The 23,605-nt window shown below is 40.1% G+C and overlaps 2 protein-coding genes across 3 annotated transcripts in view; both read left to right on the forward strand.

The window, feature by feature from the left end:
* LOC107217132 (transmembrane protein 8B-like) overlaps nt 1–23,605 on the forward strand; it is a 557,855-nt gene that overhangs the window by 1,653 nt on the left and 532,597 nt on the right. The window lies entirely within an intron of this gene.
* Nucleotides 19,477–21,081, forward strand: LOC124294073. The gene has a single exon (XM_046737921.1). It carries the CDS (start codon nt 19,477–19,479, stop codon nt 21,079–21,081), a length of 1,605 nt encoding a protein of 534 aa, XP_046593877.1.

Below are 23,605 nucleotides of genomic sequence, written 5' to 3' on the forward strand. Positions count from 1 at the left end.
GAATAACCGGCTATTTTGGGTAAAGTTCAAAAACCGGCTATTTCGCCGGTTGAAATTGTTTCGGCCGCAAATTAAGTTGGTAGCACTGTCCGGCTGAATACGAAATTCGTAAGCGCCTCACAAAATTCATACAAGCAGGTTTCTCTCTGTACAAGCTCCGTTATGTGAATATGGGTATTATATGCTTATCTACTGTAACGTTAAATTCTGTTACCCTCAGATGAGGACTTACTCAAAGAGGATGGGATAGAGCGGAAGGTCTCATAAAACACCAATGTGATTTTTCGTATAAGGCCCACTAGCGCCTCTGTTGAGTCGTAGGACAAACTATTCTTCCCCCACCCTTTATTTCAGCGGGAAATCCGAATGAAATTGACAGGCTACTCACTGTTACGGACCACTTTATAGACTACGTAGATTATGAATATGGGACAAAAGAATAATAGAACATCCACTATTACAAGTAATAAGTGTATTCTTTATTGAAAGTAAAGATTATTGAATAACACAATAACATACGTAGTATATTTAACTATATTTACATTTGGTTAAACTTTCGTAGCGACAAACTTCCGCATTTTTTTAGTTGCTAAGGGTGGCTTATTTTCTGTTTTTCCGCCGGATTCACTAATCTTTCTGCGAATGAACCTGGCCTCCCAGTGACAGCGTATTCTCAAGAATAACTTTAAAAATGCTTCACTAGTATCGATTGTACATAATTCGAGCTTTCTGCACGACTATAATAATATATGAGAGAGAACCTGAGTGACAGTATTCGAATGTACGATGCTTTGAATCACACTTTTGAACGTGCGTTCCCATGCAATAATGTTTTCGAAAACGTTTTTTGTTGCATAGACCAATCCATGCGTATCGGCATAATTTTTCATGATAACATATAATTTATGTTCAGCATCTAAACTATCGTTTTCATCAATTAGTAATTTCTTACAATCTATACAATTATGAGGGGATAAAAATTTTTTACATAAATATCCACAAATATAATAAACTGCAAATTCTAACCATTTTTCGGGCCGGCAACAAAATCGAATATTGAAATTAGAAAATATTTATTTATGTTTATCTTTGGATTTTTCGTACGGTATGTGGCAAATATCAAGGAGGTTAGGTTCTGTTTTGCTAGTAATCAAATTCTACTTACACTGCTATTCGAAAAAATGTATGTTCCCGGTCGGTTCTAGCATTTCTATTGCACCCTTTCACACCGCAGTACACAACCATATTCAATTAGAACAACTTAACCAAAGAACTTAACTTTACAATGAATATTCGATTTCAGCTTTTCTGATACAACTTGTCTTGTTTGCAAATATTGCCGGTGTTGACTCACACACGTATGACGCGATGCACACATATGCAATTGGTTTGTCCTGCGACTCACCAGACGGTGCGCGCGACGGTGGGTACGCTTAGCTTCCACTCTATCCCATCCTCTTTGGACTTACCGTTGACACTTTGGCGCGATTCTCCACTTTTTCTGAACATTAAACTATAATAAAATCAATTACGTTGGGCGTAGGGGTGTAGCCAGCATTTTTTCCTGGGGTGGGGGGGCCTAGGAGGGGTCGGCTTCACAAAAAAATTGGTTTTGTCCATAATCATGCTCTTTTCAAATAAAATTTATATAATAATCAATAATCACGTAATACACAAAACATGAAACTTGCTTTGCTTTAATCACACGTTAATGTTGACATTAATAGTAAACTTTGGCAATGCCTTAAAAAATAATCAATTAATCTTCCATTGTTATTTAATCTAGTGAACAGTCTTTACTTTCAGTAGGTATACAATTAAATAAGTCTCAGTTTTCTATTTTTTTCTGAAAATCGGCTCAACACTTTTTCAGTTGGAATTTTTGCCGGGTAATAAAAATATTTTACCGAGAAAGTTGCATTAAGGGCGTAGCCTAGCTAGAAAGCGCGGGCTACTCCGCTTCCCGCGTTAACCGTGGCGAGAGAGAGAGTAAGAAACAAGTGAGACGGAGCAACCGAGCTGTCGCCGGAGTGGGGCGGGTGACGCGGCTAGCCTCTTCCACCCCTCACGGGCATTCGGATTCAAATACTTTTAAACAGCCCAGTGTGCCGCGCTCGGCACGACGCAGTACCTGATGAATAATAGAAAAAAAAGAGACTCCTTTCAGATTACACTTGAAAAATTTACTAGTAATACAGAATTTAATAAGGAACCCAAAACCATTTTTTTTATAATTCAAAAACTTATCATTAATGAGGTAAAAATCGTCGAACATTTGAATTGTTTATAAAAATTGGGATTTGCAATAATGTTCAACATAACATTTTTTTTATGAAAGCTTATTCGTTCACCTTCCGAATGCACTGTAAATGATGTCTTTACGTCGAATAGAACCGGATATATGCGCGCTCCTTTTGCATCAAAATTGAATGATTGTCTGGTAACTTTCGAAAACAAACATAATTCGGACGAACACCAAAATGCGTATCGATTCTTTTTATCTTTATTTCATGTGAAAAGAAGTATGAATAGATTGAAAAAATACGAGGTCATTTTTTGATTGACGTGACGTAGAATTCCCCGTACGTATGATGATATAGATATACATTCTTAATATTTCAACAAAAATTATATTCACCGGCATCCGTATTTCTACGCAATGCGATCACGGGACTGGTAATAATCTAATAGCCGGTATTCATAGTCAGGTTCGATTTGTCGGACTGTCTTGAGTCAGCTCAAAGCATAAGCTTGATCGGCTGAGAGCTGTTCCTAATACAGTTTCGAAAATAATACGGAACTATTTATGAATACCGACCAGACGTCGTCACAGGTAATTTTAAATTGAAAATTGCAACGAATAGCTGTTAGCAAATTCATGATATAACAACGAATATATCATCAATCTCCCAGGTCTCACCACGTGGAGGTCGCTATCAAACAGAGACCCACCTAACCCGTCCCTACCTCCCAACCATGATCGGGTTTGCACCAAACAAATAAAAAATGATAAAAAATAATATAAAATGATGAAAGTGAAATTAAACTCGTTTAAACTTAATGAACATAATCACGAAATCTTTATGAAAAGTATCTCATAGAAATTAAATTGAAACAGTATAAGTGAAACATGACAGTAATCTCGATCGAGAAAATTGATATCATAACAAGGCATCGAGCATTGTATACATTATATGGCTAAATAAATTCTATAGAAAGCGCAACCTATGGAAAGTAGTACGTCACGAGTGCAGGTCACAGATAGTAATGAAAAAATAAGCTACAGAATATTTACATAATATATAGGTATATACGCAGTTTGGTCAGACTGCAAAAAGTATTCCTAGAATGAATAATCAGATATATAATTATAACGATATGACTAGCAAATTTTTGGCACAGTAATACACATAACTAACTAAACATAAATCACAGAAATATTGCACGTAAGGTATATACAAAGCTATTATATTTATGAACATATGTACATATATTTATATCACAGTTTTTTATCGTCTGTCGGTCGGGAATTTACTTTTTCTTACGCGCGGCCTTCTGGGCTTCGATGATTTGAGGGGGTTCGCGGATTGAGAGTTGTCGGGCGCGTCTAGAATCTACGATCTCGGGTAATAAACAAAAGTGAAAGAAATCTGCTAATTTATTCTCCATTTTTTCGGTCCAGAATTTATCGTCACGTTTTATTTTATCAAAAATCAATCCCTTTGGCGTCCAAACTATAAAATAGCACCACTTCCTATTTGTAATGTGTAGAAGACCTTGGACCTGATACATGTAATTATGAGAAAGATCTAACTTTGGTTTTCCATCGATTATTTTCATGAATTTAATTTTCTTTGACTCTATGCCCTCCATTGGAGTCAACTCTTTTGCCGATGCTGGACACTTGACTTCTACGACCGCGTCTTTACCTATAAGCCCATCCGGCGATGCCGCAAGGAAGGGTAACGCCTTGTCCACCACTAGACCACTGCTATCAACAGTAACAGAATGTTCGGCAGCGAACTGACCTATTGCTATGGGCTCTTTTTCTGTGCCCCACCTTGTATTTGAATTTCCATGGAAATCGCCGTAGCGGATGCGTTCTACTAATTTAGCACAAGATGTTCGTGGCCTTCGCTTACAAATTTCACCGAAAATTGAGGCAGTCAAACGCTTTCTTCTCTGTTCGTACCATGCGATTGACGAACTCTGCCCCATTGTTTGTCGCTCGATTTCCAATAGGTCCTCCGAATACAAGCTCTGCACGAATGTCCTTTGAGCAGACGCCAATTCATCCACCGACATGTCTGATTGCCGTGGACAAGCAGCATCTGGGCCATAGTCGGCGTCAGCGATCTGGGTCACGAAAGTTTTTTTGCTACCCTTAAAACCCTTTTTTCTAATTTTTATTGACCCCGTCTTATTTTCGCAATATTTTTTCGTGAATTTACCCACCCTTCCTGTCAATTTTTCCTGCACTAATACATGAAATTGTCCACCGGCATTCATTCTCATTACGGCAGAATCGCACCGAGCTCCATATGAATCGCGCAGGGCAAAGTTGACTCTTTTGCCACCTATAGCCTTGGCAACGTGTGAGTTGTATAACTCAGCTACGTTGTTATCCACGTCCCATATGAGGCTCGATGCATGCTCAATGAGTCGATACATTGCCGATTGAATCTCTTGGAAGACACCAGTCAATTTCATATCCTCGACCAGGTTAACTTCCCCTGGTTTGGGGTTACCGTCACAGAAGTAACCTCTCTCCGCACATGATCCATGTTCCCCGAAAACATGGTTCGGACTGTTTTTAATATCTTTGCGCAAATCCTCGACTCGAACGTAAAGTGGCTGATCAACTTGCCCTTTCCTGTAGCGAATTGCGGAAGTTACGGCATATCGTAGTCGCCTCAAGTTTTTGCGCAAATTATTACGTAGGATCACAGTACCAACCTTACGGTTGGTACAGAGATCCCGAAGTCGAGTTCCATAGACGCGGAGAACATGGTTGCGGCATTCAATTTTTTTGACAAGTGCTTCCGGTCCATACGGAAGCGCATCGATAAGTTTTCGGTGAACACTACTATCCTCATCCCCAATTAATTTATCGTATTTAATACCGTGCATTTCTACGCTACACTTAAAACCCTCGACGATAATGTCTGACTCCATCGCGGTACTAGAACCCGTCCAATTTTTCACACATTTATGTTCGCCTACAGATGCCTCGGTATCACCCCGCTTCCTATCACACGTTGAACAATATTTATTTCTTACCCCAATGAATAAAACTTTTCTGGTTTTGAATCCCACTATTACTGCTACACCTGATAGAGAGTCATATTTTGTCCTATACGATCTTTTTGCCCAAGACCCATCGGCGACAACCGCTATGCAAGGGTACCCGTCCTCGTCAACGTCACCCGCCTCACGGGCCAACCTAGCTTCTTCCCTACCTGCCTCTAGCATTTGCTCCCGTGAAATGTCGTGATACGTATCGCTAACTATCCTATGAAATTTTTTCCAAGTCTCTTTAGCCATACATGGCATATCTACCGATGCACTAATCTCTGCGAGTTGAGAAAAACCACCACCTGTGGACACTACACCGGATACTATAGCTGCATTGACGCTTGAGGAACCTGAACTAGAATTCTCTGACGTTATTGATTTGACTAAATTACACATACTACATTTGAAGGTGATGGTGGTAATGAATCCTGTCCGGCTTTCGGATATTGGACACATGTCTGCAAAAGTACAATCAAAAGGGGAGTGACGACCAATTTTTGTAATGCTATCTAAAAAATGCCTAATGTCTACTATTCTTCTCCCAGTCAACTCCAATGGGGGACTTGGTTCGGCCTTGGCATTACCGACTACAAGCAAATTTGAATTCATGTCTTCGACAACATTACTTTCGGTCGCAGGCTGGGTACTCACGAAATCCTCCGCGGTGTTGTACTCAGTCGTCTCGTCGTCGTTTCTCGCGTACTGTATCGGAGATTCAGGCATTGTCTCCGAGCAAAACAAATCGGTATCCTGAAATTCGTCGGCAAGTACGACCTCATTAAACGGAGCAACATCTTCTGTTACCTCTTCCGCTGAAGTCATTACTTCGCGAACCATTTCTCCGTCGTTTTGTTGGCTCGCAGCAATTCTACACGTAAAAAAATTTGGCAATGCATGGACGCGAGAAAAAAATTTTAGCAATAAATTATAATGACCACAAATATAATCAGTAACCAAAATGACCAGGTCCCAGGAGACGGTGGATCGAAGAATGCCCAAATTTGCCGCGCAACGATAATTAGGGAATAGCAGATCAGGAATACTTTCACAGTATCACTGTTATATAATATATATATAGTAAATCTTATCGTCTTGTCATTTTTTTTTTTTTTTTCATTTAGTGGCACTTGTCGGGTCTTTTTAAAACAAGCACAAGAAAATACAAGTCGAGCCATATCAATGTTGTAATGGCAATATCGAAATGGGCCCGCCAAGTATCACGCACTGCAATTTTTTTTTTCTTCTCAATTTCAATTTTGGTTTCAATTTTTTTTTTTTGTCATCATCAGTTATAGTATATCAAAATCATCATTGGTGTCTAAATAAATTATACTTGGCAGTAGTATCTGATTTGATAACAGTTTTGTGGGGTGGCTGTTTTGTAGGTAATGTATGCATGTATAATTACCCCAGAAGTACGTCAAGTTTATTTCTAAAAACAAAACGCGCGTATTTTAGTGGCCTAATACGTACGCGCCGTATTTACTTTGTATGGAAAATTCTGCCAGATACATTGTAATTTTACATCTCTAGATACCAGGTTCGATTCCTGGCTCTGTCGTTAATTTTTCGAAATCACCAGTTTTTCAAATTCATATCTCCCAACAATGAATTTTCTCGTAACTAATGATACTGCACATCCGCATATCATTTATTTAACCGCTTTGACCGTCTTGCGTGTGCTTCCCATCGGAAGCGTAAGATTCCAACATGTAAACATTAGACGGGGCCAAAAAAATTGACTATTTTTTTTTTTGAAAAATATATTGAGAATATCATTCAGTATGGCAAAAAAAAAATTTCATGAAATTTTAAGCCCTTAATATTAACTTTAAGAGGTCTATCATCGCTATTTTTGATTTTTAGTAATAATTTGATGTTTTACGTCAGAACTGTCGAAATATTGAAGTGAAAAAATTTATGTTCACTTATCCCTTTATAAAATTAAATTCCCTACAAAAAAGGTCTGATTATAGATTTTTGTCAGACAAGCCGTTTCCGAGTAATTAAGCTTAATAAATTGATATAATTTCTCGATTTGACTTTTTTAATTTGGAATTTCGTGACTAACGAATCAATGAATGTATAAAAAAGATCATGACAGATTCTTAAAGGAAATTGATTGTTCTACAAAAAAGATCTCTTAATATTTTTGCCTCAATTTAATTTTTCAAAAGTTATTCTCAATTAAAGTTAATATTAAGGGCTTAAAATTTCATGAAATTTTTTTTTTGCCATACTGAATGATATTCTCAATATATTTTTCAAAAAAAAAAAAATAGTTAATTTTTTTGGCCCAGTCTAGTAAACATTCATCTTCATACATTCTTAGATCGGGTGCTCAAGAAACGAAAACTTTCTATTTATTGTAATTTTACCTTGGATACTTGGGTAGTCACAATAAGTGATCAGAATATTCCTTATGATCGACAAAGTGTAAACACTAATGCAAATAGCCGAATAGTGATTTCGATCATTTAACCTGAACACGTAACAAATTGATGACACATTTTAGCGACTAATGCAAACCGGGCTAGTACCACACGTCACAACGCATTCTAGTTTATGTTTTCATACGTATAAAAAAACTTGAGAATGAATTTGTACTGCTATTATGAACAGCAATATCGGCTCTTGAAAGTACTTTCTTAGATCAAAGCCCTGCGATTGTTCGTACTCATGTGATTGAATCTCGAAGTCAGAGAGGGTGCGACATCAATCATATAAATAATTCAATTTACCTCATTTTTTCCCGAAATTTAGCCAAACTCTTTATGCCGGGTACTTTCTTCTTCTTCACAGACAGATTCCTTCTCTTCTTAGCCATCGCGGGAATAAATACTGACTCGAAATAATAAAAAACACGGTAGAAAAACACAAGCAAAAATAAAAGCGCGGAACACTATCCACGTGCCGAGCGATGAGGATTCGAACGAGGGGAATTGTAGTGGGGGGGTTTGAGTCTACTCTCTTCGCCTGTAATTCGCATGGTCGCCGGCCAACGCGGTCGTGGCGCTAGCAGCCGCCCGCCTTTGGCGCGAAAAATTTGCTGTTTTATGCTTCGTGATTTTCCTTCTCATTTCTTCATTTTTGAAGATAATTAGGTTCTTAGGGAGTCATTTTGAAGATAAAGAATGGATCTGTGTCGCCGTTTTCGCCGAATTTCGAAAAAAAATTCACTGTCCGCTGTGTCTCACTTCAAAGATAACGTACTTTCAAGTACGTTTTTCGCAAATCTGAGAGCGAAATCGAAAATTCGGCAAAAACGGCGACACAGATCTATTCTTTATCTTCAAAATGACCCCCTAAGAACCTAATTATCTTCAAAAATGAGGAAATGAGAAGGAAAATCGTGAGTCTCTGTTCGCGCGCGCTCGTCGAGGCATAGGCAACGCCCTTAAGGTACATCTGAGTGCCTCTTTTCCATGAACTATTTAATGCGATACATCCCCCTATATATATCGCAATATATATCGCATTAAATAATTCATGGAAAAGACGAACTCAGATGTACCTCAATGCACCTTTTTCGGTAAAACATATTTATTACCCGGCAAGAATGTCGAGTTCCAAGATGCCAACTTTTTTATATGTTCGCAATACAATGCCAAATACCGTGTAAAATTGACAGTAAGATTCAAGGTGTCGCGTTGGAAGAAAAAAAACATTATTTTTTTCCGCTGAAAATAGCCTTTTTGTGCCATCAAAAATATGATATATATTGCATTGAATAGGTCATGGGAAAACGAAATTTTTTTGTGCGAACATTTTTTTGTCTGACTTCAACTTCTAGACCAGGGCTGAAGCCTTTGAAAATGGTAAAAGGTGAAAAAAAAATAATAGTAGGATGAAACCCATTGGAAAAGGAAGAGAATATATACCACAAATGAAAGGAAAAACAAATTACGGGCAATCTGAGGTCGGGAAGTGGTAGGGGGTGAGTTTTTGAGGGTAAAAAACGATTTATCTCGATTGCCGACAAAACTACAAGTCCTATGAAAAAAAGTTAAATGGCGAAGTTGCAGGTAATAAAAAGATCTACAACTCTTGTACCTACACTTTTTTCACATAACCTCAAAATTTATGTGAAAAATTCAAATAACCAAGTTTTTGGTTTTTTATTTTTATCTTTTAAAAAAAATTTTTTTCACACGAAATTTGGAGAAAACTTACCTTTTTATGTCCCAAACACAGTGTAATTTTTTTGATTTAAAATATCTATTTTTTCACCTTATTTTGACTTAATATCGATGTTACGGGGTAGATTGCGTAGGCTCCGATAAGCGGTAATCGGAGCTTACTCCACGCCCAGCCAAGGTGTTATTTGGCTATTGTAGGGTCCGTTCACGTCGACTATGCACTCGCGTGCTACTACTCCCAATGCAGGAAGGGAATGGAATAGAAAGGGATCGGTATTAAGGGAAGGCAAACGATTTAAAGTATATGATTGTTTATTAGTGGTCAATGCAACGGAGTCGGTCAAGGGAAAAAGGGTATGGTCTTGGTTTAGAGGGATAGGTGTCTTGCTTGAGCGCTGGGATGGATCTGCCTGGTTTTGCGGGATGTAGCAGGCAAGCTAGCCGCGAGTTACAGGAGAACCTGCTGACTCGCAAACGATAAGAGTAGACTACAGAGCGTAAGGTAACTAAGAGCGTGGGAAAGGAATATGAAGTCTGAAGGACGTAACACGCCCCCCCTTCGGGAAGAACATTCGGTGAGGGTACGAAATAGGATGTTCGGAAGGAAGCGGAATGCCATGAAACGTAGTGACTCACTTACAGAATATTACAAAGAAAGGTCTTAAAATCTAGCGCCTAGATGTTAGTGCGCGTTTAAGTGGGTTAGTGTACATTTGAATATAAAAAAAATTTATAAATGACATCTTATAAATGTTGTGGTATATATGATAGATATTGTGTATGTTATAAACGAAACTTATGCAACGTGCTGATGATTATATTATGGCTGCAGATTATTATGGGCAGAATAAGGCAATGAAAGAATATAATTGCTAATAGCGGAGGGCTTAGCGCCAGACTTCAAGTGGTTCGGAGCTATCGTTAAGGCTTTGCTCGGGGAGCAATTCACGCGGCTTAGGTATGCCTAGTTCCGTCATTTCAATTTCCGATTAGGTCTGGAGCAGCGACGAAGAGCGAGTAGGCAGGTCATCGGGAAATGGTATTATTTCTAGGTGCGGGTGGTGGATGGCATGGCGCGTAGGAATTTGGGGTTTTGTACGACGCGGGTGAGGGATATGTTTAAGGCTGGAAATAATTTGTTCTGGTGATAGAATTTTAGGCTGGACGATACCTTTTTGGGCTTAGGGGATAGCGTCTACGAAACTGGACAGGTCAAGTTCGTATTCGTTCAAGCGTCGGTCCAGGTCAATTAGTCGGTTAAGTGTGCCAATTTCAATTTATTGAAATGGACGATTTTAGTTTTTCGGGGGGTAATCCAAATTTCAGCGTTAATACTGTCAATAATACGTTTAATCGTATACACTCCTTTATACACTCCTTTATGGTCGTCGAATTTGGATCGGGTTTCATTCAGTAGATAGACCTTTTGACCTGCTTCGAAATTTTAGCTGTTGACATTACGGTCGTAATACGTCTTGGAACGATGCTTTGCTTGTTGTAGATTGGACGCGGCGTGTTTTCGTATGCTGGATAGATTAGCGATTAAGTCTAGAAGGAAGGAATCGTAGGAACGAGTATACGCGCTGGCAGGGTTCTCATCTGTTGGGAATCTGGCTTGAGAGCCAAAAATTAGTTGGTGGGGGGTGAAGTTAGTACCTTCGTGCTTCGCGGTGTTATAACAAAAAATTGCAAAGCGGATGTAATCGTCCCAGTCTTTACCAGCATCCGTGTAGTGTTTGATGTGCTCAGTGAGAACAAGGTGACTGCGTTTTAGCGATCTGTTAGACTGTGGGCGGTAAGCTGTGGTTCGTATTTGCTTAATTTTGAAAAGTTTACAAAGTTGTTTGATGACTGTGCTCATAAAATTCTGTCCTTGGTCTGTAAGTATTGCTCGAGGAGCACCGTAACGTGTAATGTATTCTTTTGGGAATGCTGCGCCTATAGTTTTGGCGGTGGCATCAGGTAAAGGGATGGCGTCCAGGAATTTTGTCAAATTGCATTGTATCGTCAAAAGATATTTGTTGTTTGATTTAGTAAGGGGTAGAGGTCCAACAATATCTAATGCCACTTTGTCGAATGCATCGGCAGGCGTGTCCGTTATCATCATTGGCAATTTGGTTTTTACTCTGACCAATTTTTTTCTTTGGCAACTCTCGCAAGTTCTTATGGAATCTTGGATTTGTTCTTTCATACGGGGCCAAAAATACTTTTGTTTAATGCGGTTATATATTTTAGTGACACCTTGATGACCGCCGATCAACGATTCGTGGCATTCTCTAATTATTTCTTTTCGTAAACATTCGTCTGGGATGACAGTCGTGTTTCGACAAAGGATGATTTTAATTTCTAAGTCTGCGAAAATATAGGATAGAAGTTTTCGGATAACGCGAGGATCGAGAGCGTCTAAACTGTCATCGGTTATCGGGAGGGCAAGAGACTTTAGGTTTGAATCGGCTAAAGCCGTTTTCAGTTTGGACAATAGCTTGAAGATATCGTATAGATTGCTTTTATCTGAGCCTTTTGTTTTCAATACTAGGGTGAAAATACGTCGACTATAGTGCTTAGATTCAATGATATCAAATTTTCGCGGACGAGGCCTCATTACTATTTTTGGGTCAACCATATTCTCGCCGGCAAGTTGGGCTGGTATACCCTTGATCCAAGCGCAGTCTGTCGATATGAAGTGCGCATAGTTGGTTTTGAGCATCAAAAGTCCATCATTGGTATCTTTGACATTGTCCGATACTGGTATGTCGTCCAAGTTGTCAATAAAATATGCGAAACCGTGAGGGTCATTAATTTGATCATCGTTAGTGTTGTGAGCACTGTCATGGTTATGGTCAGTAATTTCCATATGGGAGTCGAATTGTTGAGTGCACGTATAGTATTCAGCGTCCGTGAGCAAATCGGAACTGTCGTCGTTATCAGAGGTGGGCGGGAGGGGCGAGGGGGGAAGGGAACAGGAGTGTAAGGAACGGTTCGTCGGCCTGGAAGTAGCGGGGGGGTATCTCCTAGCGGGACGCGGAGGCCCGACGGGGGGGGGGGGGGGGCATGATGACTTTAGAGGGTGGGGGTGGAGGTGGAATCGGATGAGGTGCTGCAGGTTTAGTCGGACGTTCCGATTCCTTTCGCAGATGGCGGCGGGGGGGGGGGGGGGGTAATCCAGATGTGGAAGGGACAGGGTCAGGGAGGTTAGTATAAACGGGTGGGGGTCTAATGCAGGGGCGCGCGGTGGCAGGAAGCGGAGAGTCGAGGCGGCAAACAGTGATTCTCATTTTCGAATTTTTAAAAACATAATGGATCATTCTGCGTACCGCGCTCCATTCTAATTTGTCGAGTCCGCAACCTATCAATGGTATCGAGACGGATGTTACGCCATCTTCTTGCAAGGTTTTCCTAAAGTTAACCAAGGTGTCAAAAAAAACGTGGGGCAAAGGTTTGTCACTGTATTTGGGCTTTGTAACTAGGTTATAGATTTTCCGGTTTCCATGTACCATAGAAATAACGTCAGTCGCAGTCGGGTCGAATTCTCTAAGTTGTTCGCGATTTATGAATTTACGTTCTGTCAGTTCTGAAGCGATTCCTTTTGACATTTGGCAGTCAGCCGATATGCAATGAGCCAAGTTATCTTTTTGCTGTAATAGGTCAGCTTTTATTTCTTTGATACGTCTATTACGCATGAGAGGAAAAGTTTCGCTTTCTATGAGGAAATCGCTATAAAAAGGGCCCGGTAAATCGGTGGCTGGACAAAAGTCATCGGTTCCTGATTCAGTTTCTGGGGTCTGTAAGTCATCCGAGCTAAGGGAAGAATCTGAAAAATAGCTCAGGTATGGTCTTTTATGAGGCCCAGGATTTGTTGAAGAATTTGTTTCGCGATGGCGTTTAGGTTGGCGATGTACTGGGATCGGTGCCGGGGTAACGAGGGGGGGTTTGAGCAACGGAATTTCTTTATCGCTGAACTCATCGCCGGAGACATCAGAGGAATCAGAGGAATCAGAGGAGTATATCATCTTACAGGGTTGTGAGATTTTGGGGTGTTTCAGCGGAGCTGGGTTGGTGGACTCGTCTGTGGTCTGTCGAGGGCGTCTGGGGTACTGATGAGTCTTTTTAGTGCGTTTTTTTGGTTTATCGCTAGAGGCTTCAGTCGTTGGACGGGGGCGTTTTGCATCTATAGGAAGAATTTGAGCGGTGTCGGGCGGTGCGTTCCTGGACAGAGCATCAGCGTTGGTATTAGATTTTCCGGACTTGTATTTCGTATCGAAGTCGTACTCTGCCAGTTCTAAGCTCCATCGTAATAAACGGGAATTAGGTTTCTTGACGCTTTGTACCCATTTGAGTGGCTCGTGGTCTGTTATTAAAGTGAACTTCTGAACACAGATGTACGGGCGGAAGTGATTCATACTCCAGTAGGCGGCTAAGAATTCTTTATCAGGTACCGAGTAGTTTAATTCAGCGGGCTTGAGGGCTCGGGATGCGTATGCTATCGGTAGGTCGGCACCGTCTTTATCTTGACTGAGAACTGCACCTATCGCGAATTTTGACGCGTCTGTAGTGAGCGTAAATGGTTTGTTGAAGTCCGGGTGTTGTAGAATTGGTTCTTTGCATAAACAATCGCGTAAGGTTTCAAAGGCAGACTGGTGTTCGGACGTCCAGATGAAAGGGGTATCCTTCTTCGTTAAATTGTTAAGGCATTTAGCAATTTTTCCAAAATTTGGAACAAATCTTCGTTAGTAACCTAAAAGGCCAAGGAACTGTCTAACATTTTTGCGACTTTTGGGGACAGAATACTCTTTTACAGCTATTAATTTACCAGGGTCAGGTTTTACTCCTGACTCAGTCATGAGGTGTCCGAGGTAAACGACTTCCTTGCGCAAGAATTCGCACTTGTCTGGCTGTAGAGTTGAACCAGCAGCGGTTAGTCGCTTCATTGATTTCCGAAGTTTAATTTCATGTTCTTGAAAGTTTCGAGCGTGAATAACTATGTCATCTAAATATACGAACATCTCGTTGCCTTGTAGGCCTAGGAGGACTTGGTCCATGAGCCTTTGAAACGTGGCGGGGGCGTTCTTCGGTCCGAAGGGCATACGAGAGAATTCATAATGGCCTCTAGGTGTCGAAAATGCAGTTTTCGTGCTGTGATCCGGATGCATGGGAATTTGGTGGAACCCGGAAGCAAGGTCGAATGTGGAAAAGTATTTAGCTGAGTCAAGCTGGTCAAGGATTTCCGTGATATCGGGCATGGGGTATGCGTCGCCGACTGTTTTTTCGTCAAGTTTTCTGTAGTCGATTACCATACGCCATCGTTTATTGCCGTCACTATCCGGTTTTTTTGGAACGATCCACACCGGGGAATTATACGGAGATGAGGAATGTTTAATAAGATTTTGCTTGAGTAGTTTATCAACTTGGGATTCGATTTCGTCTTTGTAAATATTGGGGAAACGGTATTGTTTGGTATGAATAGGCGTATTGTCCGTCGTGGGGATAGTGTGATCAGATAAATTGGTGTGGCCTAATTTATCACCTGGGAGATAAAAGAGATGGTTAAATTCTGTTACGAGGTTGGATATAGATTGTTTTTCGGTGTCATTAAAATGATCAAGATGTAAGCTGCTCTTTAGGACGTCCAATTTTTCTGACCTACTGTCAGTCAAGAGCACCGTTGCGGCACCGGGACAGGGTGTACTGTCGTCAGGGATAAGAGGATCGGATTGCAGTTGCGCGAGGTCAGTGGACTGGATAGGGCAGGAGGGGGGATTATTAGTCGGTCGCGATGTACGCTTGGCGGCAGAAAGAATTAATGAGTTGCTGAGGAGAGGGCCTGGAAGCGAAACGAGGGTTTTGGCGCGGGCATCGCTGTGGTGGTTACTCGATGCAGTGGGCGTAGCTTTGGGCATAACTGTACTCAGTGGCTCGTCGAACTCGTCTAGGGTTACTGTTGGGGGTCTTATCTCTACGGCAGATTCGTTACAATTGAACGCGTACGAGTAAGCGATGCCGTTCTGGTTTTCAACTAACGCTTCACCACATAGAACATTGTTGCCTAAATCGATGCGTTTAAGGTAACCTACTTCAGTGTCTGGGTTCGCAACTATTAGTGGGATGGCTTTCACGGTACGGGCCTGTATTGTAATTACGCGCGTTTTTTCGGGTGCGGACGAGGGTTCCTCGAATTTACTAAAGTGGATTGGCAATGAGGATCCAAGCATCACCGAGTTTGAGTTGAAAGAAATAGTTGCTTTCTCTTTTCGTAAGAAGGGCTGGCCTAAGATGCCGTCGTGCGGAATCGTAAATGAGTCAGGGACCAAGTGGAAGGTATGGGATTTATTATTAAAACGTATTTCCGTTTTTGCGATAGTTTGCGTCTTTTTGTCTGTTATACCAGTCAGCGTCAAACGTTCGTCGGTTGTTCGTCGTACGAGGGGCCTAACGGAACTTTCTTTGACCAAGTTGACGTCTGCACCGGTGTCAATAATAAATGTAGATATTTTTATTAGCTCGGGGGTGTCGATCGAAATTAGTGGAGGGTCAGCTGAAGCTGTTACGAGGATATGACTTGAAGATCGGAACGCTAGTTGTTTGCATTGCCCGCGGGCGCGTTCTCCCCGCGGGCGATGTTCCCGTTTAAATGTTTATTTGAGCCTGCATTGCCTTGGTTATTACGCGGAAAGGATCTACATCGGTCTACTGTGTGGCCTCTGCGATTACAATTGTCGCAGTGTAGTTCTTGGTTTATGTTGCATTCATTGTGGAAGTGGCCCATTCTGCGACATTTGGTACAACATCTTTTACTTTGCAGACGGTAACATTCCGTGATGGAGTGACCCTGGTGGTTACAAAATCGACAACTGCTGGGCAGAGCATTAACGTGGCCAGCAGAACCGGTGTTCGGATCGAGCGCTTGGGCGTAAGGTTTGGGCTCGGTACGAGGCGCTGGTTGATGAGCGTAACCAGGCGTTGGCAATGACATCAGGGGGGGGGGGGGATAAAGGAGGCCGTGGCGGGCACCTGAGACGGAGGAGCAGTATGGGGGGGTAACGGCAGGCACATGGGTGTAGCGGGGGTGAAATATTGTGCAGAGAATTGCATCTGACGGTTAATTAGCTCGGCTTCTTCGCCTTCGGCGATGGTGACGGCAGTTTCGAAGGTCGGTAATGGTCTGATAGTAGCGATTCTCCACTTCAATTCTGGCCGAAGCCCTTTAATAAACGATCTAGAGGTATCCTTCTTTAGATCATTCAGTAGAAGCGTTGCTAAGTCTGGTGGGTGCTTGGATATGATCGCTGTGCTTATTTCTTTTGATATTGCTCTTATTCTGCACGAGTAATCTATGATGCGCTCATATGGTTGTTGTGTAATTCTATCTAATTGAGCAGATAACTGGCGTATGGGGATATCCGGGCGGTATGCTCGGCTAAGGGCAGTTATGAGGTCCTCGACGTCATTACAGTTAATGCCTATTAAATATTGAGAAGCGGGGCCTGTAACCTTTGATTGCGCGAATTTGGCGAAAGTCATTTCATCCGAAGCTTTTATAAGAGTCTCTACGTGACGTAATTGTTCTACAAATGAGTCAAAGGGCATGTTGTGGCCGTCGAATGGGGGGATTGTCGGCAAGACATCTTTTACTGACCAAAAATTTGAACCGGTTTCGTTAGTTGGTGCCATGTTGATTTAAGCAGGGTATTGCAAGTACAGGAATAAAAATATCAACTCAACACTAAGACTTAGAATAGACTCACATGGCGAAGGTAAACGCAAAAACAGAGTACAGCATGGTTCTAGGCAGCTGGACGCAGGTGAAACTTGAAGAGGCGATACACGTCATGCGTCGGCACGAGGAGGGTATAGATGAGGTACTCCGTGGCGTGTTGATAAATAAGTGTGGTAATCCAGGTCTTAGGGCGATGTCACTTTCGGGTCCAGATTCTCGTCTTAACAGGGTTGCAGGAGTCTGAATGAGCGGGAAGGGTCCATTCAATATTTGTCGGTTCCAAAGGTGATGTGTTCAGATGCGGTGTGCGGCTTAACTTGGCTATCGCACTGAATTTCCACTCGCTACACAGTTATTCGACGTCGTACGTATCGATGAATTTCAATAGTACCAAAATGTGACGGAGTTATTGAAATTGGGGACTGTTTGCAGAGCCTGTGTCCGTGGCGAGTTGAATAGGTTCTGCATGCCTGTCACAGTATTTTGTGGGCCGGAGTTCGTTCGTAACACGGCTATCACTGATTGGTAAGGCGTTACAAATTTTGAGCACTGAACACTTTCGTAGAAAACATGCAACACTGCACTGACGGGTAGGTCGACGGGCAAAACCGCTGCCACCAAAATGTTACGGGGTAGATTGCATAGGCTCCGATGAGCGGTAATCGGAGCTCACTCCAAGCCCAGCCAAGGTGTTATTCGGCTATTGTAGGGTCCGTTCACGTCGACTATGCACTCGCGTGCTACTACTCCCAATGCAGGAAGGGAATGGAATAGAAAGGGATCGGTATCAAGGGTAGGTAAACGATTCAAAGTATATGATTGTTTATTAGTGGTCAATGCAACGGAGTCGGTCAAGGGAAAAAGGGTATGGTCTTGGTTTAGAGGGATAGTTGTCTTGCTTGAGCGCTGGGATGGATCTGCCTGGTTTTGCGGGATGTAGCAGGCAAGCTAGCCGCGAGTTACAGGAGAACCTGCTGACTCGCGAACGATAAGACTAGACTACAGAGCGTAAGGTAACTAAGAGCGTGGGAAAGGAATATGAAGTCTGGAGGACGTAACATCGAAAAAGCATCTTAATTTTCAATCGAAAATTCTCACGTCAAAATATCTGCTTTTTTGAAAAAGTCGGTGGGCTTTTTGTTCGTTCAAATCTCTACTTTCTGATGGTGTAAAAAAAAATATACCCTACTATGTTAAATGTTCTCAGAAAATGCAAAGAAACGAAAAACACTCGAATCCGAAATTTTCTTATTAACCATTATGTACAATTTTGAGCTATTTATTAAAATTTACACTTCAATCACTCGAAAAACGTAAGATTCCATGTTACATTGACAAACAAAAAAAATGCAAATCGAAATATACTACTATAATTAACAACCAAATAAGTTAATAAAGTTAATATTTAATAAGACATCTGCAATATTTTGAGACAGTTGTAGAATCTTCTTTAGATTATATGCGTAGATGCCTATTTATTGTCATATTAAGATAACTTACATACCTGAGTGACCTACGGAAATTTTGTTTTGGAGGACATGAGATTTTTTCTCATGGCGAGAGTATTAATGGATGAAAAATTTCCCCGTTCATCTGATCTCGGTGTCGTTCAGATGATTCCGCTGGACGGTAGCGCCCATGTTAGTTTACATATTCACACAAATCTACCTATCAGTGTAAAGGAATGTGATCAGTTGTGTTATTCATTTAAAAACACTATTTCTTCGAAAAAAAATTTAATTTGTTATTTAAAAATGAATAATTTTTTTTTGTTCTTTAAAACTTGTTTCATTGTTATAAATAATTGAAATGCATTACGATTCTTATGAAAAAAATACTTTAGAAACTGTGATGCGCATGTGCACAAGGCGTGAGATTTTAGATGAAATCCTCTTTAAATCCTATCTTTAATACTTGGAACAACTATTTTCGCATGTTTTTTGCAATCTTTGTGTTTTATGGATTTGTAATTTTTTTTGTTTATCAATGTAACATGGAATCTTACGTTTTTCGAGTAATTGAAGTGTAAATTTTAATAAATAGCTCAAAATTGTACATAATGGTTAAAAAGAAAATTTCGGATTCGAGTGTTTTCCGTTTCTTTGCATCTTCTGAGAACATTTAACATTTAACACTCGGCAAGATTTCACCAATACAATAAAAAAGTTCATTAACACTCCTGCTCCCCTTAACGCCGATAAGAATGTCCTTCACAAAAAAATCAAAGAAACCAAGATCTTCCAAAACAACAATAAGGACTTGCTTTTCTTGAAAGCGGATAAGGGAAACAAGACTGTTGTTATGAACAAACCAATGTACGAGGCCAAAATGTTGCAACAACTATCTAACATTAATTCCTATAAAGTTGTTAGATATGATCTCACTTCTACTTTGCAGCAAGAAGTAAAAAAACTAACAACCGATTGGGTCAATAGCAAATTCATCTCTAATCAATTAAGACGTCAAATTGCTAAAACGGATTGTCTACCACCTAGAGCTTATGGACTACCGAAAATCCATAAACCTGATACACCGGTACGAATCATTGTGTCCTTCACTGATAGTCCGACGATTAATTTGGCTCGTTTCCTTAGCAAATGGATAGGTAATAACATCATACCACCTTTGTCACGGATAAGAGATAGTTTTGCGTTGGTGAATGCTATTAGGGACCTTCGTCTTCCAGCTGATTATATTCTAGTTTCACTGGATGTTATATCCTTATTCACTAATGTACCACAAGATCTGGCAATCAACGCTGTCAAACAGCGCTGGCATCAGCTGGTTGACAAAATTCCGGTCCCACGTAATGAACTCTTAAAAGCATTACAAATATGTTTTAAGGCTGCCATATTTAAATTTAACCACAACATGTATGCCCAAACGTTTGGCTTACCTATGGGCTCACCGCTCTCTCCAATTTTGTCTGATTTGGTTTTGGATGACCTTGAACAACACTGTCTTAATAAACTAGACTTCAAGCCTTCATTCTTTTTCAGATACGTAGACGACATAATTACAGCTGTCCCTTCGCATAAAGTCGCAGAAATGCTTTCAGTTTTCAATAGTTTCCATCCGAGACTACAATTTACGTCCGAATTAGAGTCTAATCACCAAATCAGCTTTTTAGATGTCCTGATTATCAATGACAATCAGCTCATTAAAACTGATTGGTTCCACAAGGCTACTTGGTCACAAAGGTATTTAAATTACCATTCTCACCATCCCAAATCATACAAAATTGGAACTATCAATTGCTTAGTTGACAGAGCGATTCGACTCTCAAGCATGGAATTTCACAATAAAAATTTGTCCTTGATTCAGCAGGTACTATTTAAGAACGACTATCCATCTCGCCTGCTTAACAAACATATAAAGTTCAAATATGATTCCATCTTGGCATCTACCAGCCCTAACAACAATCTCGATACAACTACTACACAGACCATTCAAAAAAACTATATTTCCATCCATTATGTAGCGGGTTTGTTTGAGTCTCTTAATAGAACATTCTCCAAATACAAAATTCAATTTGTGGGTAAATGCGCACATGATATATCCTCGATGTTTGATTCGGGTAAAGACCCCCTACCCCTGGTCAATCGCTCGGGTGTAGTTTACAAAATACCTTGCAATCATTGCAACAAGGCTTACATAGGCCAAACTAGTAGACAACTACACACCAGGATAACTGAACATAGACGCAATATCCACGAACATGAGGATAATTATACCGCATTGACAAGACATGCCATCGATTTCGACCACTCTTTTAACTATTCTCAAGCTAGTATTATTGATGTTGAACCTTTGTATTATAATAGGCTTCTGTTGGAAATGTGCAATATTGTAGCACATCCTAATTCTGTCAACCGTAAACAAGACATAGAACACCTAAGCAATATTTACACCTCTGTGATACGACCATCGTAATTTGTCCATTACCGACTGAGCTTGCTCTCGATTTTATCTTCTTAACACAAAAAAATTTTGTTTTCCGTTTAACCCGTTGACTCTGCGTTGCTCTGATAACTATTGAGATCGACCTCTTCCCACTACACACTAGACGTTCCACTGTGCTCATGTGCTTTGACTCAACCATAACGGGTGTGTATTTTAATTCTTTTAACAAACCAACTATAATTATGAATTCGTGGGAGTTACGTGTCGCTAACGTAGTGTGTTTCGTATTTTGTCGTTTTTGCCTTTTTGTTCTATTTATTCTTCAATCATCAACACGCATTTATGTAATTGGAAGTGTTATCGCATATGAGGTAATCTCTCTTTTATATTTGCTTCAACACCTTGCATATTATTTACATCAATATGTCTTACTTTGTCAAACCTATTTGTATATCATTTTTTATTTTGTTCGTGACAGATATTTGAATAAAATTGTTCTGAGGAGGGCCCCCACCAGGGCCGAAACGTTAACACGATAAAAAGTGTTTTGTTTTGTGACCTTCATATCCAAGAATAACTTTAATCAACAAATCTCCAAGGTCAAGATAAATCTTCTTCAACATTTAACATAGTAGGGTATATTTTTTTTTACACCATCAGAAAGTAGAGATTTGAACGAACAAAAAGCCCACCGACTTTCTCGAAAAAGCACACATTTTGACGTGAGAATTTTCGATTGAAAATTAAGATGCTTTTTCGATATTAAGTCAAAATAAGGTGAAAAATAGATATTTTAAATCAAAAAAATTACACTGTGTTTGGGACATAAAAAGGTAAGTTTTCTCCAAATTTCGTGTGAAAAAAATTTTTTTTAAAAAATAAAAAAAAAAACCAAAAACTTGGTTATTTGAATTTTTCACATAAATTTTGAGGTTATGTGAAAAAAGTGTAGGTACAAGAGTTGTAGATCTTTTTGTGAAACGTATATAATTTTTGAACTACTGGTAAATTCGAAAAATTAACGACGGAGCCAGGAATCGAACCTGGTATCTAGCGATGCTTTACCGGAGCCTTACTCCACTAGACCACCTAGCCGCCCTGACTCTGATGTCGTTAATTCCTCTCATTACCAGTAAGTTCAAATTTGTTTTCTTGTGCTGTGATAGTATATGTGAATATAGAAAGTGTTCTTCCTCTTCGAGCACAATTGTAAGAGTGTCTGTAAGTTTTCAATATTATAATATCAGACGGTCATTGACTGTCTTACGAGCTTCGCACCAAGAAGCGTAAGTTACCAAAATGTAAACACACTTACAGACACTCTTACAATTGTGCTCGAAGAGGAAGAACACTTTCTATATTCACATATACTATCACAGCACAAGAAAACAAATTTGAACTTACTGGTAATGAGAGGAATTAACGACATCAGAGTCAGGGCGGCTAGGTGGTCTAGTGGAGTAAGGCTCCGGTAAAGCATCGCTAGATACCAGGTTCGATTCCTGGCTCCGTCGTTAATTTTTCGAATTTACCAGTAGTTCAAAAATTATATACGTTTCACAAAATGAAAATTACCTCGTGATTAATATTGATATTGATGATGCATATCCGCATTTCAATATTATAATATCAGACGGTCATTGACTGTCTTACGAGCTTCGCACCAAGAAGCGTAAGTTACCAAAATGTAAACACACTTACAGACACTCTTACAATTGTGCTCGAAGAGGAAGAACACTTTCTATATTCACATATACTATCACAGCACAAGAAAACAAATTTGAACTTACTGGTAATGAGAGGAATTAACGACATCAGAGTCAGGGCGGCTAGGTGGTCTAGTGGAGTAAGGCTCCGGTAAAGCATCGCTAGATACCAGGTTCGATTCCTGGCTCCGTCGTTAATTTTTCGAATTTACCAGTAGTTCAAAAATTATATACGTTTCACAAAATGAAAATTACCTCGTGATTAATATTAATATTGATGATGCATATCCGCATTTCAATATTATAATATCAGACGGTCATTGACTGTCTTACGAGCTTCGCACCAAGAAGCGTAAGTTACCAAAATGTAAACACACTTACAGACACTCTTACAATTGTGCTCGAAGAGGAAGAACACTTTCTATATTCACATGTAGATCTTTTTATTACCTGCAACTTTGCCATTTAACTTTTTTCCATAGGACTTGTAGTTTTGTCGGCAATCGAGATAAATCGTTTTTTACCCTTAAAAACTCACCCCCTACCACTTCCCGACCTCAGATCGCCCGTAATTTATTTTTCCTTTCATTTTTGGTATATATTCTCTTCCTTTTCCAATAGGTTTCATCCTACTATTATTTTTTTTGGTTTCAAAAATTATCGACCCTGGTCTATTCCATGATATATGGGTTAAGAAAAACCATTTCCGAAACCAGTAAATCGAAAAATCTGAAAAAGTTCCAAGAGAGTAACTTTAAGTAGTACTACTGTATAACCAATTATAAAACAGATCCGAGAAGATAAAAGAAAAGTGGCTGAGTTGGTCGAGACTGCCTCATATTCTCACT

Source organism: Neodiprion lecontei, chromosome 4 (genome assembly GCF_021901455.1).
Source record: "Neodiprion lecontei isolate iyNeoLeco1 chromosome 4, iyNeoLeco1.1, whole genome shotgun sequence".
Lineage (NCBI taxonomy): Eukaryota > Metazoa > Arthropoda > Insecta > Hymenoptera > Diprionidae > Neodiprion > Neodiprion lecontei.